General features: G+C 51.9%; 5 protein-coding genes across 5 annotated transcripts; 3 read left to right on the plus strand and 2 right to left on the minus strand.

Moving 5' to 3' along the window:
- The first annotated feature begins 2,465 nt into the window (after positions 1 to 2,465).
- On the plus strand, positions 2,466 to 3,016 carry BJY04DRAFT_45509 (uncharacterized protein). Its single transcript, XM_073720421.1, has one exon. The coding sequence runs from the start codon at positions 2,627 to 2,629 to the stop codon at positions 2,912 to 2,914; it is 288 nt and encodes a 95-aa protein (XP_073576826.1). The 5' UTR covers positions 2,466 to 2,626; the 3' UTR covers positions 2,915 to 3,016.
- A 102-nt stretch (positions 3,017 to 3,118) lies between these two features.
- BJY04DRAFT_212976 (putative mitochondrial dicarboxylate carrier protein) lies at positions 3,119 to 4,135 on the plus strand (the record flags this gene model as incomplete). Its single annotated transcript, XM_073714744.1, has 2 exons — positions 3,119 to 4,014; positions 4,087 to 4,135. 2 exons carry the CDS (start codon positions 3,119 to 3,121, stop codon positions 4,133 to 4,135), a joined length of 945 nt encoding a protein of 314 aa, XP_073576827.1.
- An 845-nt stretch (positions 4,136 to 4,980) lies between these two features.
- On the minus strand, positions 4,981 to 6,861 carry BJY04DRAFT_177075 (SUMO ligase MMS21). Its single transcript, XM_073709558.1, has 2 exons — positions 5,955 to 6,861; positions 4,981 to 5,880 (listed from the first exon to the last, which is right to left on the minus strand). Exons 1-2 carry the CDS (start codon positions 6,728 to 6,730, stop codon positions 5,070 to 5,072), a joined length of 1,587 nt encoding a protein of 528 aa, XP_073576828.1. The 5' UTR covers positions 6,731 to 6,861; the 3' UTR covers positions 4,981 to 5,069.
- Positions 6,862 to 7,010: 149 nt separating this feature from the next.
- On the minus strand, positions 7,011 to 9,727 carry abd1 (mRNA (guanine-N7)-methyltransferase). Its single transcript, XM_073720422.1, has 4 exons — positions 9,249 to 9,727; positions 7,496 to 9,075; positions 7,270 to 7,436; positions 7,011 to 7,224 (listed from the first exon to the last, which is right to left on the minus strand). The coding sequence occupies exons 1-4, from the start codon at positions 9,288 to 9,290 to the stop codon at positions 7,190 to 7,192; spliced, it is 1,824 nt and encodes a 607-aa protein (XP_073576829.1). The 5' UTR covers positions 9,291 to 9,727; the 3' UTR covers positions 7,011 to 7,189.
- A 1,168-nt stretch (positions 9,728 to 10,895) lies between these two features.
- Positions 10,896 to 14,032, plus strand: BJY04DRAFT_227243 (putative C6 finger domain protein). The gene is made up of 6 exons (XM_073718589.1): positions 10,896 to 11,440; positions 11,513 to 11,625; positions 11,678 to 11,922; positions 11,976 to 12,162; positions 12,215 to 12,804; positions 12,861 to 14,032. Exons 1-6 carry the CDS (start codon positions 11,033 to 11,035, stop codon positions 13,733 to 13,735), a joined length of 2,418 nt encoding a protein of 805 aa, XP_073576830.1. The 5' UTR covers positions 10,896 to 11,032; the 3' UTR covers positions 13,736 to 14,032.
- The last annotated feature ends 159 nt before the right edge of the window (positions 14,033 to 14,191 follow it).

Below are 14,191 nucleotides of genomic sequence, written 5' to 3' on the forward strand. Positions count from 1 at the left end.
ACGTACCTTGAGAGCCAGTAGCTGTAACATAGTGATTAATGCAAGTCATATTTGCTGACTCTTGTATCTTGCCCAGCCCCCCGACTTAAGGAGCGCTAGTGTGTAAAGACTCAGGTTAAAGTTTGCTCAGCTCTCGATGTCAATAAGCACCATTGATCCTCAACAAACATATCACCTCTCCTACCTGGCAGAGAAGTCGGCAATTCATGAAATCTCGCAAACACAAAGACAGAAAAGAAAGAGAAATCACCCAAGCTAAGAATATAACCTCCAGTCCAGGAGCACAGTCCTCCGTCCAATAACCCGCCCGGACATATCCAAACTGTCACCCATCCACCACAATCCCTTCAACAGATTTGCAAGCCCCATCTCAGCCCAACCATCTACCATCTGACTCTATCCAGGCTATCTATGCTATATTCAACCTAGACCAGGACATCTCTTCCTCCGACGCCAGCCCAACAAGACCTTAACCCAGGTCGGTTAGTCTGTTTACGTTGGTTGGTAACTAGAGGGAGGACGCCCCAAGTAGCGAACATCGGCCCTTCCTTTCTCCCTAGACATAGGACTCTAGCCAACAAAGTCACCACATGCTTTCTTGCACACTACTGAGGGAACCTTGGAAAGACATCCGGCATCTCTGCCGAATTTCCGCCCGCTACTACCCCCCTCCGCCCGTATTTCCGGGCTCGTCCCGAGCTTTCGCCCTGCTGAGTTCCCGTTTGTTGTGCCGCAGGGTTTAGGCTCCTGTAGAGAGTGGGTTTGTGGTTGGACCTTGCTGTTGCTGGTGGTTTGCCAAGGGGCTTCCCGTGGTAGTTTACAGAGCATAGGTGTGTGGTGGAGCTAGGCGTCCTTGTGTAGTTATGGTGGTTTGTTGGGAGGTGGATGTGGAGAAGTTGATGCTATTCTGATATCTTGCTATCAACGCTTTACCCCTGCGAGACTTCAGTCTATACTGTCTAGTTCATTGTTGACTGAGTTGTCAACCTGGTGGGCAGGTACTAGAAAGAAGGTCCCACTACACGGAGTATAACTCCTCCGGGCAGACCCATGACGGAAGACAATCACGGAACGTGGGTGGGTTTTCCGTCCGTGCGATGAAATGAGGGTATTCAAGGCCCGAGAGTCATACCGTTGTAGATTATTCCTGCAATGAGAGCGCTGTTGCGTGTTTTGGATATCTTGGTAGGTTGCGTGGTTGTGGAAGTGCCGATTTCGGCGCCTCGCACCCGGAGCACTGTTGTCCATTAGGTATGGGATGGGTGACTGGATGAGGTGACAGAGGGTTATTCACGGTCATCTAAGATGTTGGAAGGTGGCACTGTAGGGGAATAGAGGTCCGTGTCGAACAGGGAGAGGAATCGGGATGAGATGAGGGATTTAAAGTGGTGTGATATGAATGGAAGCCTGTTTTTGTGTCCCATACACAGTTACATAGAGTGTACGGAGTATTAGGCACCAAAACAGTCAACAGTCCATCTACTTGCAAAAACCAAACCGCCGATTGGGCATTCCAGAATGTGATCCGAAAGACGGAGGAATCTTCAGCAAGCTGGTGGGGATGTGTGGGGGGAGGATTGACAGTGACAAGGGACGGGGAAATGGGACGGCGGGAACTAGAAGTATAGCCGATCTGGGCCGTGATGCCAGATGGCAGCCGCTGATGGGGCTTGGGCTTCAAGCTGGAAGACGGTACTCCGGAGGAGGCTAATCAGGAGCTGGCTGATTCTCAGCATCACGTAGCTTGCATCCCATCTTCCACCTATCCTCGGATACTCGGGCGGATGGCGGGTCGGTAACTCAAGAGGCTTTGGAGGGATGGTATCTTCTGTAGCGTTTGATGGTAATAGATGTGAAGAGAGTGATGTTAACAAAGAATGCTGTAGACAACAGATCAGCTCAGTATCAACCATTCTGAGATGGCATCTCGAATTGCAGATGGTGGTGAATCTTGAGAGCGAGAAACCCGAGGATCGGGATTGAAGGGACGGTTTCCCGGGAGTTGTGGCTCGGCTCAATGCGGCTAGCGGCGTAATGTATACATCATGATTACAGACGTCTTACAATAGTTTACCACGCAATGACGTCGACATATTGAGCTATATCATTCGAGAACAAGCAGAAAATCATAAGAACAAAAAGCCGAGGATAAGCTACAATACCCAGTGCTGGGCGAGAAAGCGAACTTCGAGTAACCTGTGCAGAGAATGCTGGTACAGCTTATGCATGTCGACAGCTTGGACAGATCCCCGCATTCTCATCCTCAGCATACAGAGGAGTGGGGAAGCTAGCACAATCAAGTAGGTATACCTACTTATCTAGTAGCAGTTATTTGTTAGTATTGGTACTAGCGGAAAAATTAATAACAATATCCTGCCCCAGTCTCAAAAGATGGTGAAGTACTAATACTGGCGTTTATTCCCCGTGCTGCTTCGGAGCAGCTTTCGGTTGTTGCAGGGATTCCTATAAGAAGAGACGGTATCTGGCTTCTGAAAGACAATCATCAACAGAGAGTCAGTAGGACGGAAAGTGCATTTTGCAGAAACTCAGAGGCCTCTCGTCTACTCTAGGTAGGTATTCTCCCCACATCGCAACTTGTTCATCATCCATCATCATCTGACAAGACATGAGCAGCATCTCAACCCTGGAACGGCCTCCGTTTTATCTTCTCTTTCACCTCTTCTCCTCTCGAGCTTTTCGTGGTCGGGAGCAGTTCCTGGTCACTGAAACCTTCCCCTCCCGGTTCCCTCCTTATATACTAGTACTAGGTACTACCTACCACCACCACCACCTCCTCCTCCTCTCCCTCTTCCTCCTCCTCTCCTTCCCCTCTTTCTACGTCACTTCGGCCACTGCTGTCACACGAGCCACGCCTTCCTCTACAGTATTTCTCTCTTCAGATTTGCTCTACTAACGCCTTCTCTCCCCTCAGTTCTCCTTTTCTCTTCGCTAAATTATATCCTTGGTCAGTGGATGGTCATTCTCTCATTTCCTTGCTCTTCCAACCACATACTCTACCATAGTCTGCTCGTTTTGACTCCGCTATTTTTCCCCATCTCTCACTTTCAACCCGCTAATTTCCCGCCAGGCCTGGTGTGAATCGTGCTTTCTGATCGACATGGCGTCCACTACCAAACAATCCACTCAGCCTGCCGTGGACTTCTTACACCAACCGTACACTCGAGCCGCTCTCCCCTTCATTAATGGTGGTTTGGCTGGCATGACGGCTACCGTCGTCATTCAGCCCATTGATATGATCAAGGTGCGCCTGCAGCTTGCTGGCGAAGGTGTGCGCACTGGCCCTCGTCCTTCGGCCTTTGGCGTCGCTCGCGATATCATCGCGTCGGGAAAGGCCCTCGACCTCTACACTGGTCTCTCCGCCGGCTTGCTACGTCAAGCCGTATATACTACTGCCCGTCTTGGATTTTTCGACACATTTATGAAGTCATTGACCAAGAAAGCTGAGACAGCAAACCGCAAGGTGACATTCGCTGAGCGCGCGGGTGCCGGTCTGACGGCCGGTGGTATTGCTGCCATGGTCGGGAACCCTGCAGACCTGGCCCTCGTTCGGATGCAATCAGATGGCCTAAAGGCTCCCGAAGCGCGAGCTAACTATCGCTCCGTTGTTGATGCTCTGTTTCGCATCTCCAAAGCCGAGGGTGTGACCGCCCTGTGGTCTGGAGCGTTTCCGACCGTTGTGCGTGCGATGGCGCTCAATCTCGGTCAATTGGCCTTCTTTGCCGAATCAAAGGCCCAACTGAAGACACACACGAGCCTTTCTGCGCAAAACCAGACGTTCGCTGCCTCCGCGATCGCTGGTTTCTTCGCTAGTTTCCTTTCACTCCCGTTTGACTTTGTCAAAACTCGCCTCCAAAAGCAACAGCGAGACCCCGCAACGGGACGCTTACCTTACAAGGGTATGTTTGACTGTGCTCGGAAAGTTGTGAGTGAGGAAGGATGGCTGAGGTTCTACCGCGGCTTCGGGACATACTATGTGCGGATCGCACCTCATGCGTTAGTCTCCCCACTCTGTGCATGCTTTGTTTTTTCTTGGTGCTTATCACTGACCCACCGCTCCACTTTTAGTATGGTCACCCTGATTGTGGCTGATTATCTGAACCTGATCACGAAGTAAACGCATGAATGAAACTCCGTGGAACTGGCCTTTTGGTAGCCAGGACACTGCTTTCCTGCGACATGTTTTCGAGTCTCTTTCAATGGACCGGTTCTCCGCCCTCACCTCGACCCGCTCATCTTAGTGAATTTCTAACAGAGAACGTACGGCGCCTAGCAGCTAATGGAGATAAGTGGGTTAAGCCCTCAAAATACAGCAAGCCACCGTTTGTTGGAACGAGCCGTACGCGAGGATATTGCTGTCCGGAACAGCGGTCCTCGGTGAGCACATCGAGGCTGGAAGGTATGCTGCTGTTACGATTCATGTGCGGCCTTTAGGTATCCTCACACATGGATGAAGTCTTTAATTTGTTTTGCTCTTGTCCTGGCGTCTGTCGATATCTTCTGTCTGCTTTCATAATTGTCTGAATACTCCCTATGTTTTTAGTTATACCCAGAGCGATGACCGAGCACGGTTTACATCAAATTGTTCTCGTGCAGGATGTACGAGTCTTGTCTAGACAAAAATGAAGAATTCGCAGTTTAGCTTGCTGCCTGCTGCCATCTGGTCTATTGGAAAAGTGGCTGCCGATATCGCCAACGTTTGAATTGCAGCGCGGTGATGGCAAAAGCAATATGGCCAAGCTCAACAGTTCTGAAGTGGATCTGGTGGTCTTTTAGTGCTGTCGAATACGGAGTATACAGAGTCATGGTGGATGACCCTCGGAGTCGAAGTCCGACCTTCTTCGGGGTCCATTCCGAGGCCTTTGACACCCTGAACGGAATTCCTCAAAGAGCTGTTCCCTCCAAACTTCAATGTAGAATCTAGTGCCTATAACTCAACAAGGCCCGAAATAGAAGCGACTACTTGGCATTACTGTCTCAATAGCACCGCAATCTATATACGAGTACGTAGATAGGTATGTCGGCAAGAGTACGTAGTAATCGGAGCAGCATCACTCCTCCTCCTCCTCTTCCTCTTCTTCACCCTCTTCCTCATCCTCCTCCTCTCCATTACTATCCTCCTCCGTATCCTCCTCCGTAGCACTCCTTGCCTCAACGGTAACCCCCCTCGACCGCGCCCTCTCCTGCTTAATCCTAACCTGATCCGTATCGACATCCATTCTTTCCCCAATATTCTCTTCAGGAAGATCATTATCACTCCCAAGCATAACCTTTCCATTGCGACTTCGTCGCGCCGACGAAAGACCCAGCTCCTCCTCCTCCTCTTCTTCACGAACTCGACGCAACGCGGCCTCGGCACGCTTCACCCGGCGAAGCAGCGCGGGATCTTCACGGAGGTCATTCGTTGTCAGGACCTCTGAGCAAACAGGACATTTGACTGCGCGGACTCGATTCCTCCTTGTTGCGCCAGCACCAGAGCCAGACTGACCGGGGACGGGGACAGTCAGGGAACTCTGGTTTATCATGTCGGTTATGGCGTCGCGCTCGAAGCTGTGAGGGCATTTCGTGCTTGTTACTGGGTCGCGGTAGGGGAGCAGGGTGAGGGGGCATTTTAGGGAGATGCGTTCGCGTTCGATGGCGATCTCGTCGTCGTCGTCGGGGCCGGCGGCAGAGCCCGAAGGGGGCTGCTGGCGGGTGCAGCGGGTGGAGGAGGTTGTTTGGGATCTTGACGTTGTGGTTGCTGGGTCTTCGAGGTGAACGAACCAGGTTGAGGCGTGAGGGAGAGGAGGGGGGTCGTCGCCGGGGTGTTGAGCTTCGTGGATGATGCGGTAGAAGCCAATGTAGTCGTTGTTTGTAGAGTAGCTAATTCACGCAGATCTGTTAGCTTGTGCCTACTACAGTATAGTCCAGTGAACGGAGAGTAAGGGGAGACAAACCGCTCAGTCAACGACATCCCTTCCCAATCCGCAGCTTCCGCCTCCATCTTCTCCTCCAGCTTTCGGCGAAGCGAGACCTCCTCACCACCCGCCTCAGGCTCAGGCGTAGCCTCATACTCACTATCCTCGCCCTCTTCCTCATCCTCCTCATTCGCACCAGACCGTCTCGTCCTCCGTTGAGCCCTCTGTTTCGGCCGCTGAGCAGCAGTCGCGGCATCAACCTCCCTCTGCAACGCAGACAGCCCCTCCTCCAACCGCTCAACTCTAACCCGCGAATCAATCGCCCGCCGCATACTAACATCCAACTCGGCCGTCACTCGCTTGACATTCCTCTCTAACTCCCTTAACTCCGCTGTCTCCCCCTCACCATCGTCATCTAGTCCCCTTGATTCTCGTCCATTATCTCCTCCATCCCCAGCCTCAGTCATCGACCGACTAGCCGCCCTCTCCTTCCGCTTCCTCGCCCGCTCCTTCGCATCCGTTAGTCGCTCATTCACCTCACCCGCGGAATCCGTGAGCTTCGCCTCAACATGCTGGATATGCGTCGTTAGCTGGCGGAGGGCCTGCGAGCGGAGGAGCGCGACGAACGCCGTGCGGCCGGTTTCGTTGAGCGGGGCGATAGGGGGTTCGTAGGGGGGTAGAGTTGGTTCGGCACCGTCATCGCGATCTCGATCTCGGTTTCGGTCTTGGGTGCGCGGTGTGCCTGAGGGTCGACTGTGGTTTCGGTCTCTGCGGTCTCTGTCGCGGTGTCGTGATGGGCCTGGGGTTGCGAGCATGATTGCTCTGTGGGGGTCTGCCTGTTCTCGTAGGTGGTGCGGTGGCCTGGTGGCTTGTATGCTATTGAGGGGTGTAGAGGATGGCTAGCCCTGAGGTTTCGATCAATGGGTCATTAGCAGGAAATCGCTTTGATGGGAAAGTTGTCGAGTTTCTTTCATTGATTGATTGTCCGTCGCTTCACGGCGCGACGCGATAGCGCTAGGCCATTTTCGGCATTAATGATTGTTACCCACTTTTAGTACCTTGGTGCCTGGTATATCAGGCATTACGATTTCTTTTGTTTAGTTAGCAGTCTTTAGACTTTTAGGACTTGCTGGGCTCGAAGTAGAATACATAGCTCACTACGACGCTTCAGGAATGCGATAACGATGACTTGTTATGAGCTAATGTATGGTACAGTTGAGGATGCTTTATTTGGGGCATAATCCAGGCGTAACTATGCGCCGAGCACTAGTTATCTAGACCTTGTAGAAGCAGAATGCATGGTAGAAACCTACCCAGTCAGTACAAAACTTGACGTCAATGGAGTATAACTCACTTGCTGCTTCTTTTTCCTCTTCAGTCATCAAGAGATCACCGGTAGCCCTGTCACGAACTCCCATGCGCTCGCTCAATGGCCCGAGCTCCGGGTCGTCTTTCTCTTCGCGCCAAACCTCCAAGAACGGCTTTCGATATTGGAGCTCGAGGTTGTAATCTTCGGTCAGACTGTGCATTGGGGTTAGAGAGAGTGCTCGGAAGGGTGTTGAAAGGTAGTCAATGCATACGCTCGAAAAGCTTCCCAAGGAACGACATATTCCGGAATTTCTTCTACTGCTTCCTCCATGAAGTAACTGTACTTCCATCCGAAAGGAGGTCGGAAGACTCCATCCTCAGGGCTCGGCCCGGGGAAGCGTACACGATAGATTGAGTTTCCCCATTCCGCCTTTTGGTCGTCTTCTTCGACCTCTCCGTCCTCGGGCTCCGCCGCTTCTTTCTTCGCTGAAGCCTCAAACTCTTTGCGCTTGGTGTGGAATTTCGCTACCTGCCCGCTGATGACATCGGAGTTTGGGCAGACACCTAGGAAACGGCCTCCCTTCTTCAAGCACCCGGCGACATTGCGTAGCATTTGTCTGGTCTTTTCCTCACTCTCGAAAGCGTAGTGAATTGTGAACATGGATGCTACCACATCGAATCCGCCACCTCCCCAGCGAGAGCTCATGACGGAGCCGCCGGGTCCTACATTGGCGTCAATCCCAACCTGCTGCACGATGGGAACATCTCCCAGCCATTCACCGAAGCAATCTTTTGGGGCGAACTCGGCGTGGAAGAGGGGGCCGCGGCGTTGGCGTGGTCCTCGGCCGCTTCTCATGGAGCTGTATCGTTCACGCGCTTGTGTGATGGAGATATCGGCAGGGTCGAGACCGACATATAGGTCAATGGGTTGAGGTGCAAGCTGCCACTTGCCCAGGTCGCCGCCTTTACCACAGCCCAAGTCAATTACCAGCAGCCGTTTGTCGTCCGATGGCGGTGGCGGCGCACCATTAGCCCAATCTTTAGTGTCCTGAGACCGGGATGAAAACTCCTCATCCGGCGAGAACTTTTGGATAAGGGTGCTCTTGACCCAATTGTTGAAGGTTCGCAAACCCTTGATTTTGCTCTCTGTTTTCCGCCACTCCCTGCCGCGCTGAGGCACGGCGTTGTAATGCTGGCGAACGATGTCCGTCACGCCACGGCTCTGAGAGTACCGCATAGCATCTTCCTCTTGAGCGCGTTCCCTTTCTTCCTGTCTTCTGCGGATTGTTTCGGAGTTGACGAGGCCCATACGCGCACCACCACCTGGCCTCTTGCGCTGCCGAGATTGCGCTTCAGGCGTGGGAGAGCGACGGGGAAGCGGCGGAGATGGTGATCGCCTGGACGACTCGTTTCGATTTTGTGCTCGTACATTGTCATCTGCGTCGCGGCGAGAGTAAACGGAGGGTTGGTGTCGGTCAGGTCTACGCTTCTGGTGTCGTTCCTGAAGCCGCTTGCGCTTGCCACCTGAGCGGTCTCCAGAATTTGCCTTGTCCTCTTCCTCTGCCAGCTTTCTCTTCCTCTCGATGTCGTATTGATCTTTGGTGGATGTTGCAGCAGATTTATCTGCTGGCGCGTCAGTGCGTCGGGAGTTTTCTTGGCCAGGCGGCGAGTCCATGGCTGCAGGAAATGCCTTTCGTTTTTCTTCCGGGCGAGGTGGTTGTCGGTCGATTTCGTGTTCGGTAGATTTTATTTCTTCTCGTTCGGGCGATAAGGCGGGTAGTTGAGGTCGCTCGGTTGAAGTGAGAGCTACGTTCTGAAGCTCCAGTTCTGCTGCTGAGTGGGGATCATGGAGCTATCGAAACGCCCAGGCGAATAGATTAGCGGACAGCATAAAAAAAAACAAGTAAAACTCGCCCAGCAACCAATCTTGAGCTCTAGGTGGTTTGCATTATTGGTGGCTCAAGTGACAGATAGATTCATCAGATTTGCAAGTTTATTGACTCATCCGTGTTTGAGACAAGCTACCTTTCGTTGCGAGATTTGTATAGCCCTCGCTGTTGAGCACATCGCGGGCAGGATGAGGAACGTACCGGGGGAGACGGCTCCTGCAGCTGAGTATTTGAAGGAGACTGCGTGGGTTGCGGCTGGGAAGGAGGCTGTTGGAGGTGATGGTCCTCCCAGCTATCCCGAGCGGCGTCGTACATGGCGCCTCCACTCACTCGTCGCTCCGAGGGGGTTTTGTCTGCCATGATTGCTGAAAACCCATGGTTTTGCCAACACCAGGTCGCAAAAGCTGACTATGGGGTGGTTGAGGAAAACAAGCGGGAAACTGTCGTCAGATCGCGAGGACCAGACATCGGTTCAATCGCTGGTTGCGCCTGAGGATCAACCATGTTTCCCCGTCCGCATGCGGCAGTCGATCAGCCTGCGTACAGTCTACTTCTTTGTCTACTTTATCTGCAGCGTAAGACAACAGGGGCTTGGGTTGTCACATAGTTCAGCTGGTCAGTTCTGCATTCTACTCCGGTTGAGATGAAAGTCTGAGATGTCCTAGCCGCGACGAAGAGCAGATACCGACAAAGCAGCGATATCTGCCTCGGAAAATTACAATCGATCGAATGTGAGCGCTGCCAGTATCTCAGCTAGCGTCAGTGAGCCAGGCAGTCACAGGTCCTGCAATGATTGAAATCCAAGGAACTGGGTGAAGGGAACAGGTCAGGTTCTCAATTGGAACCCCCCTGCCCCCCCTTCAGCCGGAACCTGGTCTTTGGCCGAATGCTAAGTCACTACTGCTCTTTTCCAACTGTGTAGCGGGGTGGTTTGGGATATAGATAGATGCTCTGGTGCAGCTCATATCAATTCAAGTCAAGCACCTTGTTCAATGTCTTTCCATTTTTGCTGCCTACATGGCGAACAAAGGCAAGAATACCCCTAAGGTAGTACGTGTTCGGTCATGACATTTACATACATAACCATCAGCCCAGTCGAGCAGGCATAGAAACCCTTAAGTCACTCTGGATCCCTATCACTGTCTATATCGCCAAACGTTAGTGATCAAATAAACATCCACGTCGAGTATGATTGATCAGTTTTCGGCGAGTCCATGCCACTCTGAGAGTGAGATTGGCTGTGCGACACAGGTATACAAGGAAATTGACCGTGGTGCCCTGGAATAATGTCAGGCCAGAAGCAGTACGTAGGATCTGTATGAAAATGAGTTGAGATCACCATTAGAAGATCTAGGTAAGGCTGGATTGTATGTGATGTAGGGTGGTAGGTAAGTAAGAGCTGGCACTGCCAGCTCAGGAATGTGATTGCGTCAATTGCTTCACATACGGGCCCAGCGAAATCAGATCAGGCAGCATGAAAGCAATCCCAGTCCATATCAACATCGACTGGCTCTTTTCCACTGTTGACTTTCCAACCCTTGGAAGGGTGAAGTTGGGCCGTAGGGAAATAGTATTAATCCGCCACGCAGAAACGAAAAGCCGTCCTCCGCGTCGGCCGCGATCATCCAAATAAACTACAGAGTAGATCTATAGAGTCCCCGGCTCGACAACAGAATTGCCGTCCATTGATTTCTTGATTCAAGTCGCGACTATGTTTGCTGTGTCCTACACAACGCCGAGGACACTCGGCGCTAGCCCCTTCAAAAATGCCCCCCCGCCCAAGTAGTTTTTTAGCCTGTAAAACCTTGCCTGCCGTCCGCGTCTCTCCTTCAACTCCCCGTGCTTCACTTCCATCAACCGGAGCCTCGCTCCTTCGCCACCCACCATCATCTACGCGACTTTCCATCGCATTCAGGCGCAATGAATTCTCGCGAGCACTCCGATATGGCTCCGGCGCCCTCCTATCCTTCCCCCAATGCGGCGCAGATCGGTCAGGGCACCATGCAGTACTACGCAAACCGACAATTAACAACCGACGAGCTTCTGACTGCTGAGCTTTCGCGCGAGACATCCGGCCCTGGAATCAACGATGGCTCAAGTAATGGCGTTCATCACGGTCAATCGATGGTCTTGGGCTCCTCCAATGCCGGTGGCGCTGAGATGGGCCGCCCTTCCTCTCCAGACCAGCATCAACAATCGCACATGTTATTCCCACCTAGCCAACAAGTGGGAGTCGACCCAAATCATGACTTAAGCTATGGTGATCAGGCAGCGCGGAGGAAGCGCACCAAGATATCCAGAGCTTGCGATGAATGTAGGCGCAAAAAGGTACGCTCGTCTTTGTTTTTATTTTTCTCGACGCGACAAATCATGTATATTCTGACGTCGCGGCTTCTCTAGGTCCGCTGCGATGCGAGCTCCGAATCTGGTGTCGAAACGTGTTCAAACTGTCGACGACTGGGTGTTGTTTGTCAATTCAGTCGAGTCCCGATGAAGCGTGGTCCGAGTAAAGGGTAAGCCACAGTCTCTCCTTGAGACGATCACTGGGCTTACTTAGGCGTTTAGATATATAAAGGAACTCGCCGAGCGATTGCACACGCTCGAAAGTCAGATGCAGCCTGCTATGGTCCACCCCGACATGCCGTACCAGCCTATGAATGAGGTGTCCTCCCCCCGAGCGTACCAGGACTTCTCATCACCGATGGATGCTGGTGGAATTGGGCGCAAAAGAACATACTCTGTGTTCGATGGTCTGCCCAGCTCTTCCATTGCACAACCTCAGTTCAATTCACGGTCTCAGAATGCGTTCGGTTAGTCTCGAATGTCCTGCAATATATCGTCTGAGCGCCACTAACTTTGCTAGATGCCGGCGAGAATTCAACGGACCCTTTCAACCCTGCGGTTGTCGCCGGCTCGGCATCGAAGCCTGGGAACCTGTTCTGGGCGACCAGTAACGATGGCGAACTTCCCCCAGGGCTGGAAATACCTGATATGCCAAAGCATGAGGAAGACATGACTCCCTTGGATGTAGATGACGGGGCCCTAAATGCGTGAGTCTGATTGATATCGAGTATATGGTCCGGCGTCGCTGACATTATCTAGTTACTATGAAAAGGTTCATCCGATTCTACCCATATTGCCGAACACCAAAGAACGGCTGCTGGGGCTCCTTCACCAATGTAACCGTGAAGTGCAAGAAATATTCATTTACAGTCTGTACACTTTGACCCGTGTCAGCCTTGAGCGCGTAGCTGGTACTTTCGAGAGGGTCACATCATATGACAATGCCCAAGATCTTCTCCTTTATTATACCCGGCAGCCAGCTCAAGTTCGTCCGACAGGAGTCAACCTGATTTGGCTCCAAAGTATAATCCTTATGATACTTGATTGCGACTCGCGTGGGCCCGATAACTTTGTGCTGAAGGATGGTATTCCTAAGCAAACGCTGATCCAGTCCGCCAACAAGCTCGGATCGGATCTCGCGAAAAGCTTGGGTCAATTGAAGGCTAAGAGACTTTCGGATCCCGATCTTGACTCAGAGGCGAATCTTGTCAGGCGAAGTTGGGTCTCTCTGGTCATCTTGACTCGCTGGTACGCTGTCAGCACCGCTGACATCAGCGTTCTTGGAACGTACGAGATCGGAGGACGAGAGGATGAACGAGTCGTTGGTCCTGTGGTGGCAGGAACTGCTGGTATGTTCTTGTCTAGCAGTCCTTCGCTTCTAATCGATGCTAATATGTTAATGTAGCATACTCTTCCTTCTTGACCGAAATCGTCACCCTAGCGACCGCCGAAAACAATGTGTGTCAGGTCAACACTGGGCTTGGACGTGTGGTTGGCGCGAATTTGGCGGCTTCTCTTGAGCGCCTGTCCGGAGTCGATGATTTTCACAAGACAATGGATGGTCAAGAAAATGGCTCGTCTCACGACTTCCTTGAAAGCTTACAAAACCAACTTTACTGGACTACACGCCTGTTAATCAAGCGACACATCTTCGTCTACAGCCCATACGAAATCATATTTTGCGCGGAAGAGGTTATCAACGAGTTACACAGGGCCACTCTACAGTCTCGTCAAACCACACCCTTTGATATTCACAGCCTAGCTTTGGCAACTATGACCCTCCTTGAGGCGTCTGTCCTTTTGGAACACAGCAACGAATGCTGGGAAGCAATAGGCAGGGTCGAAGATATCCTCGACCACCGTGAGAAACGCTCCTTGGGGCCCACGGAGTTCGGCGACATTTTCCACACCGAAAGCTGGGATGCTAAGATTCGCCTATTCCTCGAATGGAGACGCGCAAAATCCCAAGAGACTCAACTCCATGATCCTAACCTAGGCAAGATCGGTTCCGCTCCGCCTCCAGTTGTCGGTCCCAACGAGCAGCGCTCCCTCCAGCACCTTGCAGATCTTGCAGTCGGAGCTGAGGGCTCTGTGGCAGCGAACGCATCACCCCCACCTCCTTCAGCTATTCCAGCGGCCGATAACCATATCGGTGCGACGTCGCCGAACCTCGCTTCAGCCCAAACAACACAAGGCCGCGTAGTGGTCGATTTCACCCTGCTGACGAAAGAAGGCTACCTGAACGTCTTTGCTGGGTTGATCTACCGTCGCTCTCGTTAAGCTTCTGTGTCACCGGTTGTGTCCATCTGTTCTATTACTCCGCTTCTCACCTCTTTGCTTCCAAACAGCGGAAATTGTCACGCCGTCTCAAATTTACCACCAAATTTCCCGCGCGTTGTAGAAAAACAAAAGGAACATCTACCCTTCTCTCACCTTCAATTGGCTCACCCTCCATACTGTATTTTAGATGGCATTCTTGCTTGGGGATTTTTTTTATTTGTATTTGACCACATTGTATAACCTCACTACTCGGCCAAACAATAATAGGGATATCATCTTCGGATCTATAATGATACAAGGTATCGCTCAATAACGTCGGAATCAGCGTGCCTCTTCTTTCTCTTCTGGCTTGGCCAACGCCTCGACCAAGCAAGATAGGTAAAATCTCAAGTGAACTTGTTCGCAATAATCATCAAATCATGTTGAAATCAGAAACGCCCTCCCACGTAATTAGAA

This window comes from Aspergillus karnatakaensis (assembly GCF_047715665.1).
Source record: "Aspergillus karnatakaensis strain CBS 102800 unplaced genomic scaffold BJY04scaffold_2, whole genome shotgun sequence".
Lineage (NCBI taxonomy): Eukaryota > Fungi > Ascomycota > Eurotiomycetes > Eurotiales > Aspergillaceae > Aspergillus > Aspergillus karnatakaensis.

Excerpts from the sequence above, each read along its gene's own strand:
- BJY04DRAFT_227243 (XM_073718589.1), top strand. The coding sequence starts at position 11,033 with ATGAATTCTCGCGAGCACTCCGATATGGCTCCGGCGCCCTCCTATCCT. Across the intron at positions 11,626-11,677 it reads AAGCGTGGTCCGAGTAAAGG|ATATATAAAGGAACTCGCCG; the intron begins GTAAGCCACAGT and ends TTAGGCGTTTAG. Across the intron at positions 12,805-12,860 it reads TGTGGTGGCAGGAACTGCTG|CATACTCTTCCTTCTTGACC; the intron begins GTATGTTCTTGT and ends ATGTTAATGTAG.
- abd1 (XM_073720422.1), bottom strand. The coding sequence starts at position 9,290 with ATGTGCTCAACAGCGAGGGCTATACAAATCTCGCAACGAAAG. Across the intron at positions 9,076-9,248 it reads TACAAATCTCGCAACGAAAG|CTCCATGATCCCCACTCAGC; the intron begins GTAGCTTGTCTC and ends GCGTTTCGATAG. Across the intron at positions 7,225-7,269 it reads AGAGGAAAAAGAAGCAGCAA|GTTTCTACCATGCATTCTGC; the intron begins GTGAGTTATACT and ends CTGACTGGGTAG.
- BJY04DRAFT_177075 (XM_073709558.1), bottom strand. The coding sequence starts at position 6,730 with ATGCTCGCAACCCCAGGCCCATCACGACACCGCGACAGAGACCGCAGA. Across the intron at positions 5,881-5,954 it reads GGGATGTCGTTGACTGAGCG|CTACTCTACAAACAACGACT; the intron begins GTTTGTCTCCCC and ends TGCGTGAATTAG.
- BJY04DRAFT_45509 (XM_073720421.1), top strand. The coding sequence starts at position 2,627 with ATGAGCAGCATCTCAACCCTGGAACGGCCTCCGTTTTATCTTCTCTTT.